The sequence below is a fragment of the Rhinolophus ferrumequinum genome, chromosome X (genome assembly GCF_004115265.2).
Source record: "Rhinolophus ferrumequinum isolate MPI-CBG mRhiFer1 chromosome X, mRhiFer1_v1.p, whole genome shotgun sequence".
Taxonomy (NCBI): domain Eukaryota; kingdom Metazoa; phylum Chordata; class Mammalia; order Chiroptera; family Rhinolophidae; genus Rhinolophus; species Rhinolophus ferrumequinum.
In genome coordinates, this window is record NC_046284.1 from 3,857,237 (window position 1) to 3,880,344 (window position 23,108).

Genomic DNA, 23,108 nt, shown 5'->3' on the forward strand with positions numbered 1-23,108 from the left:
TCTCAACCTTTTCCTTAATTTTCAATGCTCCCAGAAAAACATATGGATTGTTGAGACTCTGTTCTTTGAATTTTTTGGTAGAATTTCGTACGCGCTTGCACTTGTGTGTGTGTGTGTGTGTGTGTGCACGTGTATACATGTGCATTAGTTCAGTGATAACTTCCTATATTTCTACTATGGAAGATTTTCTGTTTAAGCTTTCTATGTCTAGTGGGGTCAGTCTTGGTAAAATATCATCTAGGCTTTAAAATTTATTAGCATTGAGGTCTGCAAATTAGTCTCTTATGACTTAACATTTCTTCTGTTTCAATGGTGTTCTCCTTTTTGTGTATTTGTATTTTCTTGTATATGCCTACTTTTTTGATGAAGTTAGCTTGTGGCTTGTCTATTTTGTTGATTTTTTCAAAACACAGGGTTTTGATTGATTAATTAGACCTTTTTTATTCTATCCTCCACCTCATTAATTTCTGCTCTTTTTGTTATTTCCTTTCTTGATATAGATATGTTTTTGGTTTGCTTTGTTGTACTTTCTTTAGCTTTTTAAGTTGAGTATTGAATTTGTTTTTATTCTTTCATTTTATTGATGAACATGTTTAAGTTAGTGAATTTTCCCCTTATCATCTCATTAAATGCGTCCGATAGATTTTTCATATGTAGTGAGTTTCTTTTTTTTTTTTTTAGCATTTTTATGATTTCAGTTTGTATTTCTCCCTTTACTCAATAATTATTGAACAGAAAGTTAAAAACTTTCCAGGTAGAATGGACATAAAAATGATTTCTAGTTTTATTGCATTGTGATAAGAGAATGTATGTAATATTTCAACTTTCCAGAACTCACCGATGCTATCCTTGTGACCTAATATGCGATCAATGTTTGTGAGTGTTCTATGTGCCCTTGAGACAAAGTGTAGTTTGTATTATCGGGGTGTATAATTTGACATACAGGCACACCTCGGAGATACTGTGGGTTTGGTTCCAGACCACCACAATAAAGTAAATATCACAATAAAGTGAGTCACATATTTTTTTTTTTGGTTTCTCAGTGCATACGAAAGTTATGTTTATGCTATACTGTAGTCTATGAAATGTGCAAGAGCATTATGTATGAAAAACAATATATGTACCTTAATTTAAAATACTTCATTGTTTAGAAATGCTAACCATCATCTGAGCCTTCAGCAAGTCATACTCTTTTTGCTGGTGGAGGTTATTACCTTCAATTTGTAAAGCGACAACAACAAAAACACAATATCTATGAGACACAATAAAACAAAGCCCCCCCCCCCAAAATGAGGTATGCATGTGTATCTGTAAGAATAACCTTGTTGATTGTGTTATTTAGGTCTCCTATATCCTTCTTTGCTGTTTGTCCACTTGATCTGTTGTGTAATAAAGATGGTATGTGAAATTCTCTTTCCTTAGTGTTTCTGTTGATGTCTCCTTGTATCTCCCATGTTTTTGCTTTATAAAGTTGGTTCGTGTGTTATTTGATTCACAGATATTCATAGCTATTCTGTTTTCATTTTGAGTATGGCTTTTAGCATCCAAAAGTGTCTCACTGAATGCTTTCTGGGATTGAAATCTATTTTGTTGGATCCTGAGTCCTTTTGTGTGGTAGATCTTCACTCATTCCCTAATTTTCCTCTCTTGCTTCACTTCCTTTTGTCCATTCAATTTCCAAAGGGTGACTCCATCTTATGTTCGCCTTCATCTTTCCTAGAAGCAATACCTTTTGAAGTCTGCCTTTTGAAGACTGCTTAGAATGCCCTTCCCTAAGTGCTCTCTGATCGACCCTGAACATTTTTCAGTCATTTTGCTCTTTGTATAGACTTTCTGCTTTTACATTAATTTTATGCCTTCAGCCCCCTCTTTTCTCATGAATGCACTTCTTACAGCATTGCTCTTGCTCCCTGCAAAGGTTTGTGGAGGGGCATATGAGTGACAACTCACTGAGACTTGGTGTTTATATTCCTACTGACAAGTAATTTGGAATGTGGGTATTTTTTGTTATATGGAGGGCTTGAGTCTGTGTTCTACTATATTTTTTCTGGTGGTGGAGGCCGTGAAGGGAGGTTTAGATTTACATTGGCACTATTACTTTGACATAAGCACTTCCCATTTGATGAAAAATGCTTTGCAAATATTTTAATGGCTATATGTGATAGATAAAAGGACCAAAATTGATCAGATCATTTTCTTCTTGTTGAGCATTTCACTTGTTTCCCTTTTTGTGATGACATGTTTATAGATGAGTGAATCCCAGTGTGTTCTTTGGCTAGATTTGCCCAAGGAGAATTATTCCTCAAGGTTATAAATATTATTAATAACCTTGATATAATTAGAATCTGAGGAGAACGAATAAGCCACAGATGGATTTATTTTAAGTTGCTAAGTGACACAACCTCTACCTCCTTTTAGGTAGCACCTCTCTCTCCTACATATATAGCATGAACTGAGTCTGAAAGAGATGGGAGGCACCAGTATGGCTATTTCTGGTATTTATGACCAGCCTCTCTGCTCATTGATGGAACTATGTGCCATCACTAGTTATTTAATATATAAAGATCTCCCACTGCCATAGTTTGTAACATTTATTGTTCTATAAATGGATTATCTTTTGTCACTGTATTTGTGACACACGTCTTATATACAGCAACAACAGAAGAACAAGTGACCTTTCTTTCAGCTGTCCTTTAGTGTGACATCCTGGGTTTTAAAACTGAAGAAGGGGGGGGATGAGTAAGAGCCTGAAATACAGCTATCAAGACTGTTGCTTGGTGTTTGTCTTTCCGTACCTGACTTATTTCACTTAGCATTATGTCCTCCAGGTTTATTCATATTCTCACAAATGGCAGATTTTTTTTTATCCATTCATCCATTGATAGACACTTAGGTTGTTTCCGTTTCTTGGCTGTTGTGAGTAATGCTGCAGTGAACAAGGATATGCAGCTATCTCTTTGATCTTAAGTGTTCTCACCACACAAAAAAGTAGCTATGTAAAAAAAAAGGGGATGTTATTGTGCTAATGTATTAATGAGTTGATTATGGCAATCATTTCACAATTTATACGTATGTCAAAATACCACATTTAACGTCTTAATATGTGTTAATTATACGTAAATAGAGTATTAAAATATAAAAAAAGACTGTTACTTGGTGAAGCTGATCAATGCTCACACCTTAGCCATACTGCCTTCCTAACTTGTGTCAGAATCTGATGGGTTCACTTCTCTTTCCATCTCTCACTTGATCAGTTTTATCAACTGCAAGTAATCAAAGCTGAGCTTACTAGTTATGCAACCAGAATTTTCACAGTAATGTCGTATTACAAACATTTTCTTGAGTACTTTGGACACTGACGTTACACGTGTGTTTTAGACAAGTCACTGTACCTTTCTTGCGATTGTGGGCTTATTTATTTATTTATTGCCTCTAAATTTAGGGAAAACACCATTGTACCCTCACTTGGAGTGGTGGTTAGAACTTTGAGGAAGATACTTACATGATTATTTTTACACTCAATCTTCTTATCTGTCATGTTACATGACAGGAAACCAGCCGCACCCTAGAATCATCTTCGAGAAGTTGTTACTAAAAACAAACAGATTCCTAGGCCTTCTCCTGGACCCAATGAGTCAATCTCTATCTTGGGATCCAGGTGTCTGCATTTTCCAAAGCTCCCCAAAAAACTCGTGCATTTGGCACGTGACTCCATATGCTCATTTTGGGGGTGCACAGTTTTAATGCATGCTTTCCATCAAATCCTGATCCCAGTACAGCTCTCGAGTCGTCCCCTCTGTGCCAGTTTTTAGAACTTGTCACCCTTGCAATATACCCAAGGCGTTTGCCAGGGTGCAGTCAACCCTTCATTGTTTAGTGTGCTCAGAAAGTCCTTCCCTGATTAAGAGCCTATAAAAATTCACTATTTTTTTTAATGAATTGTTTGATGGTTATTGTTTTTTACATTGTAACTCTTCCATTGATTTGAAATTGAACATATTGTTTGGTTGTGAAATGGAGATCTAACTTACTTTTTTTCCCAAATAGTGAACTTGCTAAGTTCTATTTATTGAACACTTCCTTTTTCATTAGTTTGCAATGCTGCTTTTATTGTACATTAAGTTCTTATGTTCTCCGTTATCATCTTTTCCAGAGCTTTTCATTTTTTCCATCGGTCTGACCTTTTGATTGCTGTAGCATCATTATTAGTTTTCCTATCAAGTAGCACAAATTCTCCCCAATTACTCTTGTTCCATGTAAACTTTAAAAATTTTATCATGTACCAGAAAACATAAGTTTGTTGGCATTTTGATTTGAATTGTATTAAATCTATAACGTAATTGGAATCAAGTTGATTGACGAATTTTCAACATTTAGTCTTTATTTCTGGAATCACAGTATGTTTTCATTTATGCAAATTTCCTTTATGTTTTACACTTTTCTTTAAATAAGCCGTAAATAATTATGGACATTTATTCCCAGGTTTGATTATAAAACTAACACACACACACACACACACACACACACACACAGCCATTGTTTTTTGGATTTTTTTCCTATTAAGCTTTTGAACTGATTATTGCTAGTATATAGGAAGTTCATGGTTTTGTATCTTTATTTTCTGACCAGGGATTTTAGTAAGCTTTCTTGTGAATTTGAACAAGTGTTCAGTTGCTTATCTTGAGTTTTCAGGTAGACAGTTATGTCATAGGTAAATAATGATTATTCTATCTTGTAATTTCTGTTTCTTGTTTAGTAACATTAACTTTTCCATTTGTGTTTCTTAATTTTATTAGATAGTCCAGTGGTTCACCACCCTTACCATTCATTAAAATCACCTGGCAGTTTAAAAATAAAGACTCATCTCCAGAGATTCTCATTTAATTCACGTAGGGTGGAGCCTAGGCCTTGTCATTTTTAAAAGCTTCGCAGATTTTTCTAGGAGCTAGATTTGAGAATCATTGTTCTAGACACTCTGACTCAATGATAAGTAATAGGACTGAAAACAGGATTCATTTCTGGCTTCTGGTCTTAAGCTTCTAGTGTTTCACCATTAATTGTTATATCAACTGATTATTTGAGACCGATTCAGTGGCTCTGGTGGCAGGTCACATTGGCTCATAACACCTAATTGTACACATATTTTCCCAATTTCAAGTTCATTGACATCTGCGTTGATAGCTTGGCATTGGCCCCATTCCATTAGAAATAGGCAAATCGTACAATCAAGGCTTTTTTACTCCCCCCGCCCAACATAGTCATTAATCACTTACCAACACACCACTACAGGCCTTTATTGGGTTAAAGAATTATCCTTCTGTTACTAGGCTAAGAATGATCTTTATCTTCGTTACTATTTGAATTTCACTGCAGTCACCTTTAATTATATTGACAATTTCTACCAGCAGAATTTTAAAACCTTTCTCACAGTAAATGGTATTTTTTTTTAGAGGAATGCCTGTATTTTGATTGTTCAGAGTGTTTTTCTTCTTTTGAACTACATTGACTTTTCCTAGCCTTAATAACTTTTCAGTTTGTTTTATCTATTATTGCATTATAGACAAACGGGAGTCATATTTGAATTTGTATTATACTTGCCTAAAACCTTCAGGTCCAAATGGGTAAAAGAGGAAAAAAAAAATGACTCCAAAGATCACTTCGGAGGTGAACCACAGATTCAGAAGGCATTGTGTTTGAATGGAAAGGAACAGTTCAATCACCAACCTAGATGAACAGATGGACTGCATGTTCTCCAGATAATCCTCTCTAAATACTATCTTGTCACGCAGATGTGTATAAGAATTAGGCAATATAAAGCTGGAGTTGGCATTCCCTGAGAACTGGAATGCAGAAATCATCATTTTGTCAGTTACGTGCAGACCCATAAGCTCTACAGTCAAGTGAGGTGAAATTAGGGTGGATGGTTTCTTAAGAAATGAAGGAGCCTTAAATCAGACACACATATGGCTCAACTGGTGGCCACTCTACTTCCACTGAGAATGAAAGAGGCCTTGAACAGGGCCAAGATTTTACACAAATAAGGCTGCAGTATGCTTTGGAATATACCAATGTCTAGTTTATATAGGAGGATATCATCCTCACCGCAGAAACTGAAATGTTGATTCCTGTAGCCAGGATTCCTGTGCTTTTCCTCATTGCAAAAGATAGAGCCTATCTATGACATGCCAGACACTCTCCTGGGAGAAAGGTTTATACAGGTGCACTGGAGAAGCACAGGCACAGACCCAAGTGGCTGCCCCTCTGGAGGGCACAGGCAGTAAACATTGGGGCACCATCATGGTGCCTTCTCTACCAGCATGTGGAGCATAAGAGCTATGGGGGTGTGGCTACCCCCACCTATACAGAGGGTGCCAACAAAATGTATACACATTTTAGGAAAGGAAAACTGTATTAAAATTGTAATACTGAACATATACCGATCACAAAAGATGAATACAAGTCACATTTAACTTCTGCAATAACAAGAGGTGCTCAAAGTGGTTCCCATCAGCGTCCAGACACTTCTGGTTACGGTGAACTACTGCTTGAGCAATGCTGACCAACATGTCCACTTGTATAGACTTTTTTTGGCACCCCTGGTAGATCAAGTTGGAATATATAGATCAAGTTGGCAGGAACTGACATATTGTGTCTTCTGTCTGTGTATATGGACTAGCTCTCTGTTTGTTTAGATCCAAGATTTATTTTATTAGGGTTTTGTAGTCTTCTTGATATAGATCTTGTACATATTTTGATAAGTTTATACCTAAGTATTTCTTTTTTGGGGAGCTAATATAAATCTTCTAATATTTTAGACTTTGGATTTCAATTGTTCATTGCTGGGATATACAAAAGCAATTGACTTTTGTTGTGTCCTGTGACATTGCTATTAGCTGGTGACAGGATTGTCGTTGTCATTGTTGATTGTCATGTTTTACATAGATAGCCATTATATCTGTAAACAAAGGCAGTTTTCATTTTTCCTTCCCAATCTATTTATCTTCTACATTTTCTTATGAACTTGGGTTTCCACTGTGATGTTGAATAGGAATGGCGAGAGAGGACATCTTCACTTTGCTCCTGTCTTTCACTGTTAAATATAATGTCACTTGTATGTTTTTTGTAGATGCTCTTCATCAAGCTGAGGAAGTTTTCCTGTGTCCCTAGTTTACTGAGTTTTTATCGTGCATGATAATAGATTTGTCAAATACTTTTTCTGCATCTACTGATATAATCAGATGGGGTTTTTTTTTAGTCTGTTGATGTGATGAATAACAATTGACTCTTGAAAATTTAATCAGCCTTGCATATTTGCAATAAATCCCATTTGGTTGTGGGATTTATACAGTGTTGTATTCTATTTGCTAATATTTCATTCTGGATTTTTGTGTTTATGAGAGATATTCCTTCTGTATTTTTCCTTTATTGTAATGTCTTTGTATGGTTTTAGTATTAGAGTAATGCTGGCCTCACGGAATGAGTTAGGAAATATTCCCTTTGCTTCTGTTTTCTGGAAGACACTGTAGAGAATGGTATAATTTCTTGCTTAAGGTTTGGTAGGATTTACCAGTGAACAAATCTGAGTCTGGTGCTTTCTGTTTGGGCAGGTTATTAATTATTCATTCAATGTCTTTAGTGATACCAACCTATTTAGATTGTCCATTTCTTTTTTGTGTGAATTTTGGTAGATTGTGTCTTTTGAAAAATTGGTCCATTTTATCCATGTTACCAAATTTACAGGCATAGAGCTCTTCATAATATTCCTTTATTTTCCTTTCAATGTCTCTCTTTCATTTCTTATTCATAATTTGTTTCTTCTCTTTTTATTTCTTTATTAACCTGCCTAGAGGTTTGTCAATTTTCCTTATCTTTTTGAAGAACTATCTTTTAGTTTTGTTGATTTTCTCTTATGATTTCCTGTTTTCAATTTCATGGATTTCTGCTCTAATTTTTTTTAAAGTTTATTGGGGTGACAATGGTTAGTAAAGTTACATAGGTTTCAGATGTACAATTCTGTAATACATCATCTATATATCACATTGTGTGTTCACCACTCAGAGTCAGTTCCATATATTTGATCCAGTTCACCCTCATCTGCCACCCCCCACCCCGCTTACCCTCTGGTAACCTCTAAACTATTATCTATGTCTATCAGTTTTTGTTTCTTTGTTTGTTTGTCTTGTTCCTTTGTTGCTTTCAGTTTTATATTCCACATACAAGTGAAATCATATGGTTCTCTGCTTTTCCTGTCTGACTTATTTCGCTTAGCATCATACTCTCAAGATCCATCCACGTTGTCACAAATGTTCCTATATCATCTTTTCTTACCGCCGAATAGCATTCCATTGTGTATATATACCACAACTTCTTTATCCATTCATCTATCGAAGGACATTGTGGTTGTTTCCATGTCTTGGCCACTGTAAACAAAGCTGCAATGAACATTGGAGCACACGTGTCTTTATGGATAAAGTTTTCAGATTTTTTTGGTAGATACCCAGGAGAGGGATTGCTGGGTCATATGGTAATTCTATTTGTAATTTTTTGAGGAACCTCCACACTGCCTTCCATAACGGCTGCACAGACTGGTGTTTTAACACTTTGGAAACTTCATTCTCTTCTTGCTTGTGTGGTTTCTAAAGGGAAGCGTGATGTGATTTTTCACCTTGCTCCTCCTTTAGCAAGGTGTTTTTTTTCCTTCCAGCTTCTATCAAGACTTTTTCTTTATCTTTGATTTTTAGTTTGAATATGACTTTTTTTGGGGGGGCCGGGGGGCGAGGGTATGTATCTGCCTTGGTGTTTTCTGAGTTTCCTAGACCTGTGACTTGGTGTTTATCATTAGTTTGGGGAAATTCTCACTCATTATTCCTTCAGATATTTCTGCTGTTCCCTTTTCTGTTTCTTAGCCTTCTGATGTTCTCATCACATGTATGGATGTCATACCTTTTGTTATTTACCCACTTTTATTGGACATTCTGTTCTGTCTTTTTCATTCTTTTTTCTCTTTGCATTTCAATTTTGGAAGTTTCTATTGACATTTCTTCAAGCTCACTGACTGTTTTCTCAGCTGTGTCTAGTCCACTGATGAGCACATCACAGGAATTCTTCCTTTTTGTTATGGTGTTTTTGATTCTAGAATTTCCTTTTGACTCTCTCTTATAGCTTCTATCTCTCTACTTACATTATCCATCTCCTCTTTTATGTTATCCACATTATCCACTACAGTCACAGGCATATGAATCATAGTTGTTTTAAATTCCTAGTCTGTTTCCGACATCTCTGCCATATCTGAGGCTGATTATGATGCTGTGTCTCTCTTCAAACTGGGTTTTTTGGTTTTTTTCAGTATCTCTTGTAAGTTTTTATTGCAAGCCGGACATGATGTAATGGGTAAAAGGAACGGAGGTAAATAGACCTTTAGTGTGAGGTTTTCTTTATCTGGCTAGAGTTTAGCCTGTGTTTATTGTCTGCTGTATTTGTAGGTGTGAGAGGCCAAACTTCTCTCTGTGTCCTCATTTTTATTTCCCCCGTTGTCTGGTTTTCCCAAGAGACTTCTTAAATTTTGTCAGATAAGCGTATTATTTTAGTCATAGCTCCCTGTTATTATGCAGGTATTGTAAGATGTAAGGAGAGGGGTAGCATTCTACAGTCCTATAATGATGTCTTAGTCTTTTAGTCAGCCTGTGCCTCTGGCCCCTGATCTTCACAAGTGCCTCTCGGTTTTGTTTCAGTTTTCCACTTAGAAGAGAAAAGAAGGCAAGCTGGTCTGTAGTTGGAGATTTCCCTTTTCTTACGTCAGTTAAGCGCTGGTAAAACCCCAGTACATTCGGGTCTGATAAAGTACTTCTTCTTGAGGGTAGACCTTGTTAAGAAGAATGAAATGCTCTGCGCATATTTTTTGAAAGGCTACTTTTTCTCTCCTCCTCTCTGAAGCATGGAAACAGGAGAACGTTTTTCTCAGATCTTCACTGTGAGAACCTAATAAGACTCCTGGAGGGAAAACTCACAAAAGTGTGGGGTCATCTCTAAGACTGGGCCCCCTTAGAACTTTTCACTCTCAAACTTGTCCACATTGAGCCTCTCGCAATCGTCTGTTACAGCTGAGATTTTTCTGTATCTGCATGTCTATCTCTTCAGTTTTGGGGACAGTAGTTTGCCCTTCGTGTGACCCCAGTCCTCTGATTGATCTAAGAGGAATTCATTTTCTATTTGGTCTCCTTTTTTTCTTGTTGTATGAATGGAAGAGATGCTTTCCAAGCTCTTGACATCCCAACTGAAATAAACACAGGGGAATTTTCAAGACGTCAAAGACATTTTTGTTATAAAGCTTTCATCTCTTAAAAACTGGTTAGAGTAACTCTGTTTTAATTAATGCACTTTATATTTATTTTAAAGGGATGCAGAATAAAATCTTTTGGGACATTAATTTTTTTTTTCTTGTTTTCTTTTCTCATATAGATCCTAAATGCCCAGGAGATGTGGATTTTCATAATAGTGACTGGGACATTAAGACAATCACCAGCTCTTTGAAATTCTACCTCAGGTATGCCTGATATGATTTGGGACTGTGCTTTCCATAGCTGATGAAATTTGTCGGGGTGGAAATTGGAGTTTGGAGTTGATGTCCCAGCTTCAGGAGATTGGATTGGATTGCTAAAGAAAAAAGAAGATTGAAAAGGATTTCTGTTAAAGAAGAATGTGCATTAGACAACATTTTTTTTTAAGTAAGGAAAGCATCAAAATAACAGAATGGTTATTAAAAAAATGGTTTTCTTTTTTGGGGGGGGAGATTATTTTAAAAATTATGCCCTTAAACTACTTGAAGTTTTGCCATTGTGCAGAGATAGTCATGTCACGATGGGCTCACTTGTAAAATCAGGAGTTGTGACAGTTCAAGGTTGTCAGCATCTTTTGATGGATAACAACCATTTTGAAACGTTGAATTTCATTTGCACAATCATAATGTGTGCATTTGTGTGTGTGATGTTTTACTTCTCATGCTTTAATTGATATAATGGGAAAAAATCAAGAAAATACAACCATAAATATATTGGAACTAAATGAAGTGGCAGCAGTAGGAAAAAAAATTTACCAGCAAAATTTGGGGATGCCCAATGATGATGGAGATGTTGTTCAGTTTATTGGCATAAATTTATATTGTAAAATATTTGTTACATACATATATTTTAAACTCACTCATTTCTTACCACTCTTTATGTTCCTTGTATACACCATACGTCATGTGCTAAAATGTCTTCTTTTCAATTATTGTACTTTTTAGGCATTAAGATACTTAAGCTCTGGGAAATATTAATCTAATATAGATTGGGTCCAGATATTGCGGTTAAATAACCTTCTGCTGTAGCATCATCCTAGATCCTTATGTAAACATGAATGCTGTTTCCAGGAGTAGTTTTCCAACATCTGCCAAATAAGAAAGGTACTGTTGTTGGAGGGTTTAAGTCTGTGCTAGGCAGGGTACTAGTTGCTCACAGTGCCAATGTCATTGTTTTTTCTCACAATAACTCTGTAAAATAGGTGGTACTGTTGCTCATTTTCCAGATGAGGAAATTGAAGTGCACCCTCTCCCCTCATAAGTAATATCCATGGTCACAGCTCATATTATTTGAACCTAAGTATCTCTGACTTATAAGGCCACTTATTGGAGCGTCTTCTTTCCATATTCCTTACCCCCGGGGACTGTGGCCTTCTCGAAGTTGCTTGGGTAATTTAGTAAAGACAGAGCACAATCTGCTATGCATACTTTCAGGACTTGTGATGATGAGAATAATGAGAGTAAATGCTTCTGTCTCTAGTTTCTTTCAGAGGAGGCAGTTTTTTTCAAAGATTTATATAGCTTAAGTCCCTACTCACATCTTTCCCAGCTCTTCCCATAATCAACAGTGTGGCTCTTTGAAAGATGGGAAGATCGAGCCTGAAAGTGCGAGTGGGCAGCCCCGGCCCCATTAAGAAATATTAGTCCTTTAGACTCTTATCCATGAGCCTTAATGTGCACTAGCCAATCAACACCCTTTAGACTTGTCTAAATTTAAACCCTTTAGATTGTCAAAGATATCAGTATTTTCAGAGGGGGCGTCCTCCATCTGTATTCTAGGTACCTAACTCACCCTTTATCACCACCATTTCCAGAAAAGTACTCTAAAAACATCTTTTCTCTGTCCTGTATCTTTAATGTCTCTCGTCCAAATGGCTGTTTCTTCTCAGCATATGATATACTTCCATAGTACACATCTCCTTGACCCTGTGCCTTCTTTCATTCATTCAATCCACCATTTACTAAATCATTCAGTAAACATTTCCCAAGTGCCTACTCTAAGTTTAGCATGGTGCTAGGCAGTAGGCATACAGCTGTGAGTAGATATGGTCACTGCCTGTAAAAAGGCCGTAGACTAGTGAGGGAGGCAGACAAAATAGAAATAATGATACAAATACAACAAGCTGTAATATGTGCTTTGAAGGGAAGGTACAAGGTGCTGTGAAGGCAAATAATGGGAATACCTGATTTATTCTGGTTGTTTGTTTAAACTGAGGTTTGAATTTGAACTTGAAGTCAGCTGGGGGGAGGCTGTTCCAGACAGAACCGAATATACAAAGGCCTGAAGCAAGAGAAAGAAAACCCCTTCTGGAAAGCACACGTACCAGTATGGGTGGAGTACTGAGTACAGAGAGGGAGGGAGAGACGTGTAGGGACCAGCTCATGCAAGGCCTTAGAGGACATTGCAAGAATTGTGCTCTGGATTTATTTTAAGAGGAATGGGAATATATTAAAAGATTTTTAAGCAGGAGGTTGCATGATGAAATTTGTATTTTGAAAAAAAAAAATAGAGATCAGATCAGAGGGAGACAAATCGGGAGAGATGGGAACCAAATAGCAGGCTATTGCTGCCATCCGTGGACCAGGGAAGCGCAGTGGAGATCCGTCGGAATGAGCATAGTTGAGAAATTTAGGGAGTAAAATTGGATATGAGGATGGGGGACAGGAGACAAAAGAATGACTTCCACGTTTCTGGCCCATATGTGACCAAATGATGGTCACACATTTACTGATTTGGGAAACACAAGAAATATACTAGATTTGAGGGAGGTGACAAGTTAGGCTTTGCCTATGTCACATTTGGGTGTCTTTGAAGAAGTCAGGGCAAGATGTTAAGCAGGTAATTGACTATATGGGAAATAAATACATAGGAATGGAACTCAGCAAAGAGTTCTGAGCTTGAGCTAAAAAATGAGAATCACTGACAAAGTAGATGATAGCTGGAGGCAGGAGCTTAGACCAGATTGCCTAATGAAAGAGGTACTTCACCCCCTTCCCAACTAAACTCCAGCATATGAAGTAGTGTATCCTGCCTGTGGGTACCTCCCAGTTTGCTGTTTAACCCACTGCAGTCGAACTCCCACCCTCTCTGCTGCACTAAAGCCGCCCATGGCAAGGTCACCAGTGACTCTGTCAATGCTAAACACAGTGGACGATCTCAGCCTACCTTACTTGACCTCTTTGTAGCATTCGAAGCTGTTAAAAGCCCGTTTTGAAACGTTCTCCTCGTTTGGATTCTCTTGTCACTTGCTTTTGGATTTTCTCCCACCTCTGGCCATTTTTAGCAATACCCTTCAGTGACCTTCTACCTGCTATTTCCCAGGGCTCTCCTTTCTTTTTACTACACTGGAGAGTTGGGAAGATGAAATATTCACAGGGGCCAGGACATGAAAATGAGTGTGGAATAGACTACGTTCATATTAAACATATGGCAGGGAACCTTTATTTGCATAGCAATCCCTTTGTTTATATATAAACAGCAATAACCTTTTCTTCCACAAATAATCCTGTGGGCCCAGTGGAGCCAGATCTTTCAGTTTCTCAATAGAGATAGAAAGTATGGATTTTTTTTGGTGAAATATCTCAATCTTTCATGTTCTGATGACTGATTCAATCCATTTCTTGTTTATATGCTATTCTGTACAAATGAGAATTGTTGGAAGGCCTCAAGTAAGCATTGGCTGCCAATTTGCTTTCTCTCTTTGAGCAGTGTTACCTGTTCTCCTGGTTTTAACCACCCTCCCAGGTCCAGGATTTCCATATCTACTTCTCAGATCTAGAAGGGCACTCCATCCATCTTCCTAGTGGACATCTCCCTTTGGCTATCCCAGAGGCCCCTCTGACTTAGCATCTCCTCTTTCCTCTGAATCAATTTCTGTTCTGTCCACCCACCCAAACCAGGTTGCTCTCTCTCACCAACATACCCAATCATTGAAGGAGTTCTGTCTTTAATGTCTTTCAAATAAGTCTCCTCACCTTTTCCTTCTATCCCTAATGCCACCATTTTTGTTTAGGCCTTTATTATCTTTTGCCTGGATTACTACAGTAGTAACAGTGACAAGCAGTACAGCATAGTGGTTAAGAGCATGGACTCGAGACAGGCTGCCTCGTTTTGTATTTACTAGTTGTATGGTCTTGAGTGAATTATTTAACTTCTCTGAACCTCAGTTTCCTCATCTATAAAATGGAGATAATAGCAATATCTACTTTCTCGGGTTGTCATGAGGAATAAATGAGTAAATGTATGTAAATCACTTAGAACAATGAAGAGTTTGCTGCTATTATTATTATTATTATTATTATTATTATTATTGGATTACTTCCTTCTTCTGAGCTACCCACCACCTTCCTTTATTTTATTATCATGCTTATCCCATTGCATTCCAAATTTTGTATATGGCGGTCTCCTCACTCCTTGGAGGTTTGGACTATGTCATATTTACCTCTGGATCCCCAGTACTCAGCACAATGCCAGACACAAATAGGTGCTCAATCAGTACTTTTTTACTAAATAAACCTATTTGACCCTCAGTTTCCTCCTCTGTTAAATGGGGATTTGAATAACTGGTATGCCTCACAGGGTGGCTGGAAGGATCAAATGGAAGGGTAGATGTGAAAGCATTCCGGAAACTCAGGAACCGTCAGACTGCAAGGACCTCATAGTAGCATTCAGTGTGGGCCCACTTGGAATTTGGCAGGATTGGTTTGTGCCTCTTTTCATCTGGGCGAATGAATTGGAGACCTTTATCGAAGTCTCCGCCCACACTCCTGCAGGTCTTCTGTTGAATGACTAGCAAATAGGATTCCTCTGACAAAGTTTCCAGTGAAGAGAGAAATGTATGTAATCACACTAAGCTGTGGGGCTCAAAGGCTTCAGCCTTGCAGCCCACAGAACTGAGAATGTGAGGCCTGGCTACCCCCTTCCCAAAGGAACTTACCATCTTCATTTATTTCAGGAATCTTTCTGAACCTGTCATGACCTATAGACTACACAAAGAGCTGGTCTCTGCTGCCAGTAAGTATTTCTGTTGCTAGTCACTTGTGTTGTCTGGCTTATTCATAATGTTTACAGCAATAAGTCTAGAAAACTGCTCCAGGGGAATGAATTGAGGGGGAAAACACACACACACACACACACACACACACACACACACACACACACACACAGTTTGTCCGCTACCAAATATTTTGTTTTTCATACATCAATGTTAGTTGAGTGGCTTGGAGAAAACTGGCTAACATGAGGGATGTGACAGGTGAGGACTTTCTTGATCGATTGTCCCCTTCCACCAGAACAAGAGTGTTGGCTCACACTAGCAGGGGACAGCACAGTACTTCCATTACAGTTGCTGTTTCAGCTTTTTCCCAGCACTTTGCCTTTTCAAGTGCTTTTCAGTTGTGTTGTGAATCACTATTCCTCCTCTTTTAGTGTTAGCAGCACATTTTCTAGGTTATGAAATTGCAGGCAGGGGTGGAGAGGTGCATGGGAAATAGGCATATAGAGTCACCGCAAAAGTTGACAGCTGGAGGAGCCTGAGAAGTTTGGGCCCAGGAAGCACTATATGAGTCTTCCTGCCTACCTCAACATGACCCGTCTTCTGCTTCGTGCCCTATGCAGGGGGCAGGAGAAAGAATCAGGGGACTTGCCCTCATAATGAATCTTCATTGAGGCAAGATACCTTGGATTTTTTACTCTGAGCCATCTCAGTGATTTTCACAGGAACCCACAGGCAGAAGCGTACCTCCTGGTACTACAAGGATGGTGGGTGGGCAAGGGTTTCCAGCTGGAAATTTACATGGGGAACTTTAGGAGCAAAGTGCTGTACCCAGGATTCTGACTTCCTCGGAGACAGTCTTCTCTTCTCTTCTTTTCTCTTCTCTTCTCTTCCTCCTCTCTCTTCTATTTTCTTCGTCTTTCCAGGTCTACTTCCTTGTTTTTATCTCTTTTTGCCTTTGGTTCTCTCGTCTTTCTCTCTCTTTGTCTCAGTGTCTTTTTTTTCTTGGTCTCAGTTTGCCACCATGTCTCTGTGCCCATGTATCTCTCTGTCTCTTTGTATCTCTCTAACACCCTTGGTGTCTTTGATTGTCTCCCTTTGCATGTGTGCATGTACGTGCGTATGAGGGTTTGCTTGACCCAATTGCCCAGAAGGCAAAAGTCTCTCTGTTTTCTCTCAGAGTCTGACAACCTGGATTACCGGCTGGGAGCCATTCACTCCTTGGTATATAAGCTACCGGAAAAGAACCGAGAGATGCTGGAACTTCTTATAAGACACTTGGTCAAGTAAGTAACTTCTGGGGTTTCAGGAAGAGTTCCTATTAGGGGACTGGCCCACATGGTAGCACTCAACTGCTTCATCCTGAGTGCTCTGCGAGGAACATGATGTTACCTGGACCCTTGTATATATCCTCCCCGGGTCATCAGGTATCTCATTTGAGGAGTTGAGGGGTAACATCAGGTAGAGTGCTCCGAACACAGCCTTTGCTGTCAGATGACTCTGGTTTTGAATCCCAACTCTACCACTTATTTAGCTATATAATCTTAGGCAAACTTCTCTTAGCCTCGGTTTGGTCATCTGTAAAATGAGGATAGTACTGCCTACCACACAGAACTGTTGTGTGGATTTCAATGAACACGGCACATAGGGGGTTCTCAGGAGATGGGAGTTATTGTTAAGATTATGGTCAACTTCTAGCTTGGGTGTGGCAGGTCGGAACAGACAGCAGCATTCCAGAGAGTCGGCCTGGTGATGGGCTCCAAGATGTGTGGTTGTGAGGAGTATGTGTGCCCCACGGTGGTTCTCCCTGGCCAGAGGGTCAATGTTGTGAATAAAGATGAACTTACTTGACTCACAAACAGCCCCCTGCTGCCTCTAAGGAAGCAGTACTGTGCCGCCGAAAGCACTCTGGATTCAGGTTCTACTTGTGCTACTAGCTTTCTTGATGACCACGGACAGGTCACTCTCAAGGCCACTCCCATCCAGTACATTAAAAAGTGAAGAAATGAGAGAACAAGGTTTGAAAAGTGGTTATACACTTTACGTGTTTGTATTTAACAAAATAAAGCTGTCAGCACTCTCCAAAAATGTGGTGTTGATATATTTTAACCTCATTTGGAGAGGATCTCAAACACCCAAAATTCGGGCCCTTAGTGAAGGTGAGGCTCTGTGCTAAATGGCCCTCGTGGCCTCCCACCTGTGATAAATCCTGATCACTCTGCATCTCTGGATCTTGAGTGCCCTGTGTTATAATGAGATACTTCTGAGATCTGATCTGGCTGTGACATTCTAAGTTGTTTTTCTGTTTTGTTTTTTTAAATACTTCTTATAGCAAATGAGTATTATAGACATTAATGTACATAAATAGGCAGAATTAACAAGAGGGTGGCTTTTATATTTATCACCAATATTTGCAGCTTGGGCTAGCAGAGAACATTAAGAGGCGTTTTCTTTTCAAAGAGTTGTTTGATAATCTCAGTAAAAACAAAAATCTGCACATTTGCATGTATTAATTTGAAGATGCAGTTGCCCTGGGGCAAACAGACATGGGGTTCACTGTTCAGCTGTATCACTAATTTGCTCTGTGACCTTAAGAAAGTCCCACCTCATGTCTGGACCTCAATTTGTTTATCTGTAATCTAAGGGGACTGGCCTAGCTAACCTCGTAAGGGTTCTTCTGGCTCTGACTCTCGAAGAGTCTCAGTGTGTGACAGGAGCCAAGGATTTGGATGATGATTCTCCTGTTGGTGGTGGGTGAGCCACACCTGCCTCCTTCCACCCAAGGTTGTCCACCTGCCTTCCTTCGAGAATCTTGGTCCACCCAATCCTCAGAACAAAAGGAGCAGGAGGCAACACAAACATACAGGGCACAGAAATAGACAAATACTCTTAAATATATGAAAAACAGCTCAAGTTCACTCACAATAAGAAAAGTGCAAATTAAAAGTAAATCGAGGTACCATTGATTGGCAAATCCTAAGGCTTCACTACATTGTCTGCTGATGAAACTCGGGGCAACAGGTACTCTGATAGACTGCTGGAGTGGATGCAATACAGACCTAAGGAGGGGAATTTGGCAGTCTCTAACAAATATGCATATTCAGTTACCCTTCAGCAAACACACTTTTGGGCATCCACTTTGAAGACAGAACTCCAAATACAAAAGCACATGTGCACAAGCTTCATCATTGTAGCATAAGTTTTAATAGTGAAAGATTGGAAACAACACAGATGTTCAGCAATAGGGAACTAGTTGAGTACATAATGATCTACTTAAACTGCGGTATTAAACAGTCATAAAAAAAGGATGGAAATTATCTATGAATTTTGTCCTTGTAGTGATTTCAAGAATGCATTATACATTTCCAGCATGTAAAACAGACAACAAAAACCCAAGGTGTACAACAGGATATTTAATATGCTACCTTTTTTTTTGTAAGAAAAAAGAGAGAAATAAGAATACATGAGAACATAAACACATATTTTCTTTTGTCAAATGAAGCACCGTAAGATAAAAACTAATGACTCAAAACATTAAACACAGAGTTACTACATGACCCAGCAATTCTACTCCTAGACATGTACCTAAGATAAATGAAAGTAATGTCCACCCAAAAACTTGTACACAAATATTCATAGCAGTGTTATTCTTACTTGCCCAAAAGTAGAAGCAACCAAATGACTGTCAACTGATGAATGGAAAAATAAAATGCGGTATAAACATACAGTGGACCATCATTCAGCCATGAAAAGGAATAAAGAAGTGATACATGGATAAACCTTGAAAACATTACGTTAAGTGAAAAAAGCCAGACAAAGAAGGCCACAGATTATATGACTCCATTTACGTGAAGTGTCCAGAGTAGACAAATCTATAATGACAGAAAGTAGATTAGTGGTTGCCTAGGGCTGGGATGTGGGGACATGGGAGGCAATGGGAAGTGACTGCTCATGGTAATAAGGTTTCTTTTTGGAGTTGTGAAAATGTTCTGGAATTAGATAGTGATGATGGCTGCACAACTCTGTGAATATATTAAAAAGCATTGAACCGTACCCTTTCAAAGGGTGAATTTTATGGTATGTAAAATATGTCAATAAAGCTGTTATAAAACAAGCTAATGAAAATGGTTACTACAGGGGACAGCTGGTGAATAGGGATGAGAGCTAGATTTCTCCAAGTCCACCTCCTGTGGTTTCGACTTTTGAGCCATATTCATGTATCACATATCCAAAAGGTAAAATTTAATCAAAATGGCAACATTATAAACCCTAAAATTAAACACAAAAAGCAAATGAGTCTAAGTGTTTATCAAATTGATAACATCAATACATAGAGAAAACAGTTATTTCAACTAATCAACGCAATCTTCTGCCTCATACGTAATGAGATATAATCTAAAAACAGAAGTGCAAAAAAGTTGTAAGCATCACCCAGTATGTTTATTACTACTAATCATATCATTATAATTTGAAACTACTTTATATATTTATATACATATTTATGTATATAGTATATATCTCACAAGGATAAAGCAAGTATGTTAATTATCAAAAGCCAAGATTTACGGTGTAAGAAAAAGAGATAAAGATACAAAATTAAAGATGTAAAGAAAAAAAATTCTATAATGGTAAAGTTGAATTGAGAATGCCAATATGAACTCATGATTAAAAACCAAACAAAAACGGAGTCAGTCTTGAAATGATTCTACCCCAAAAAGCAGTGAATATACATAATGCCCAGACCTTGGTTTATAAATAACATTCCCTTCTCAAAAATACCAAGGCTTCTTAGAGAAATGGCAGATACCAGCTCTTAGGTAAGGAAAATACAAGGTGAGTCTTGGATAAAGTATACCTTTGTAAGCACAGAACAGTTCAAACATGAATAAAATCATGTCATCAGAACACAGGAACCTGCCTGGAAAGGCTGACACTGATTACATCCAGGGCAGGCAGCCCGAACATCAAAAATAATAAACATTGTATTGGATTATAACACTTTGAATAAATAGAAATTTATGGGAGGTAGGTAGAATCAGGAAGGCTCTTTATTATAGAAGAATGCCAGCTAGTAAATATGGGAGGAATGATAGTATTAGAAAAACTACTGGTTTGCAACCTCAGTGCCCTGTTTCAGGCATGGATCAAAACCATTGGTTGAAATATTGTTTAGGAACAAGATAATCACACATTTTGAATGTACTACCCACAGATTATTTATTAATTACCAAAGGAAAAATGTATCTTTATAGTGAAGCTATCTGGCAAGCAAACAGCACCTTAATTAATTGGTAAAAGTTACCACCGCTAATAATGGTACAAACTGATCTTCTGTGCCTCAGGATAGGCTACAGTAAGAGGATACAACATAAACTGAAATAGTTTTGTCAAAAATGTTTAACCGAGTCAAATTAAGCTTTTCCAGTTGACAGGAAATGCAGGATACAGAACAATACAGAATATTTGATATTCTATAAGACACTGGCTTGGACCTTTCAAAAACGTCAACACCCTTGAAAAAGAGGTAGTGGTTACGTTTCATATTAAGACATTAAAGAAGCATAAACTGACTCGGTGTGTGAACTTAGATCGGCTCTAGATTTGAAAAACCTAACTATAAAAGAAATATTTGCATGACACTTGAAAAAAATGTGAATAGGGACTAGGTATTAGATGATATGTAACTATTGTACATTTTTTTAGATGGGAAAATGTTACTATGGTTTTGTAGGACAGCACTCTTGTTCTTTGGAGATGAATGCTGGGGTATTTAGGGTTGAAGACATTTACTGAATTTTTTTTAAAAAGCTTTCAATTAGAGTTGACATTCAATATTATATTAGTTTCAGGTGAACAGCATAGTGGTTAGACATTTAAATAATTTATGCAGTGATCCCCCAATAAGTCTAGTACTCACCTGAACTATAACTGTGCACCATGCATAGTTATTACAATATTATTGACTATATGCCCTATGCTGTACTTTACATGCCCATGACTATTTTGTAACTGTCAATTTGTACCTCTTAATCCCTTCATCTTTTTCACCCAGCCCCCCAATCCTCCTCCTATCTGGCAACCATCAGTTCTCTGTATCTTTGAGTCTGTTTTGTGTGTTCATTCAATCTGTTCTTTAAATTCCACATATAAGTGAGATCATATGGTATTTGTCTTTCTCTGTCTGACTTATTGTAATTAGCATAATACCCTCTTGGTCCATTCATGTTGTAGCAAATTCATTCTATTTTTTTATGGACAAGTAATATTCCATTGTATATATGAACCACATCTTCTTTATCCAGTTGTCTATTGATGGACACTTACGTTGCTTCCATAATTTGGACATTGTATATGAAATGTCCTTCTTTGTCTCTTGTTCTAGCCTTTGTTTTAAAGTATATTTTGTCTGGTATAAGTATTGCCACCCCAGATTTTTTTTTCCATTTCCATTTTCATGAAATGTTGTTTTCAATCCCTTTACTTTCATTCTGTGTGTGTCTTTTGATCTTAAGTGAGTCTCTGGTAGGTAGCATATGTAATGGTCTTCTTTTCTTATCCATTGAGCCACCCTTTGTCTTTTGATTGGAGTATTGAATCCACTTACATTTAAAGTAATTGTTGATAGATAATGTAGTTATTGCCATTTTATGTATATTTTTGATTTTTTTCTTCTTCTTAAATAAGTCCCTTTAACATTTCTTATAATACTGGTTTGGTGGTGATGAACTCCTTTAGCTTTTTCTTGTCTGGAAAGCTCTTTATCTGTCTTTTTATTCCCAATGACAGCTTTGCTGAGTAGAGTAACCTTGGTTGTAGGTCCTGGCTTTTCATCACTTTGAATATTTTGTGACAATCCCTTCTGTCCTGCAAAGTTTCTGTTGAGAAATCAGGTGAGAGTCTTATGGGAGCTCCCTTGTAAGGTAGCTAACTGCTTTTCTCTTGCTGCTTTTATGATTCTCTTTTTGTCTTTAACCTCTGGCATTTTAATTATGATGTGTCTTGGTGTGGACCTCTGTGGTTTCACCTCGTTTGGGACTCTCTGCACTTCCTGGACTTGTATGTGTCTTTCCTTGTCCAGGTTAGGGAAGTTTTCCGTCATTGTTTCTTCAAATAGGTTTTGAATCCTGTACTCTTTCTCTTCTCCTTCTGGTACCTCTATGATGTGAATGTTGGGGTATGCTTGATGTTGTCCTGGAAGCCCCTTAAACTATCCTCATTTTTTAAAATTCTGTTTTTCTTTTTGCTGTTCTGATTGAGTGTTTTCTGCTACCTTGTCTTCCAAATTGTTGTTTCAGTTCTCTGCTTCATCTAATTTGATGTTGATTCCGTGTAATGTATTTTTCATTTTAGTTATTATATTCTTAATTTCCGACTGGTTCTTTTTTATGATTTCTATCTTTTTGTGTAAGTTCTCACTGAGTTCATCTACACTTCCCCTAAAATCCTTGAGCATCCTTATAAAAAGTGTTTTTTTTTTTACATTTTTATTTATTTATTTATTTTTTAAATTATTTTTAAATTTATTGGGGTGACAATTGTTAGTAAAATTACATAGATTTCAGGTGTGCAATTCTGTATCACATCATCTATAAATCCCATTGTGTGTTCACCACCCAGAGTCAGTTCTCCTTCCATCACCATATATTTGATCCCCCTTACCCTCATCTCCCACGCCCCAAACCCCTCACCCTCCCCCCCCACCCCCCAAACCTCCCACCCATCTAGCAACCCTCAGTTTTTCCTCTTTGTCTCCAAAACTGTTTCTGATTAGTTCATTC

The 23,108-nt window shown here is 37.8% G+C and overlaps 1 protein-coding gene across 5 annotated transcripts in view; it reads left to right on the forward strand.

Annotated features, from left to right (window-relative positions):
* OPHN1 (oligophrenin 1) overlaps nt 1–23,108 on the forward strand; it is a 301,975-nt gene that overhangs the window by 210,091 nt on the left and 68,776 nt on the right. For all 5 annotated transcript variants that reach the window (XM_033108306.1, XM_033108316.1, XM_033108323.1 and 2 more), the window contains exons 16-18: nt 10,459–10,543; nt 15,292–15,350; nt 16,511–16,616. In XM_033108306.1, the coding sequence (XP_032964197.1) occupies nt 10,459–10,543; nt 15,292–15,350; nt 16,511–16,616 (250 nt within the window). The remainder of the gene's footprint in view (nt 1–10,458; nt 10,544–15,291; nt 15,351–16,510; nt 16,617–23,108) is intronic.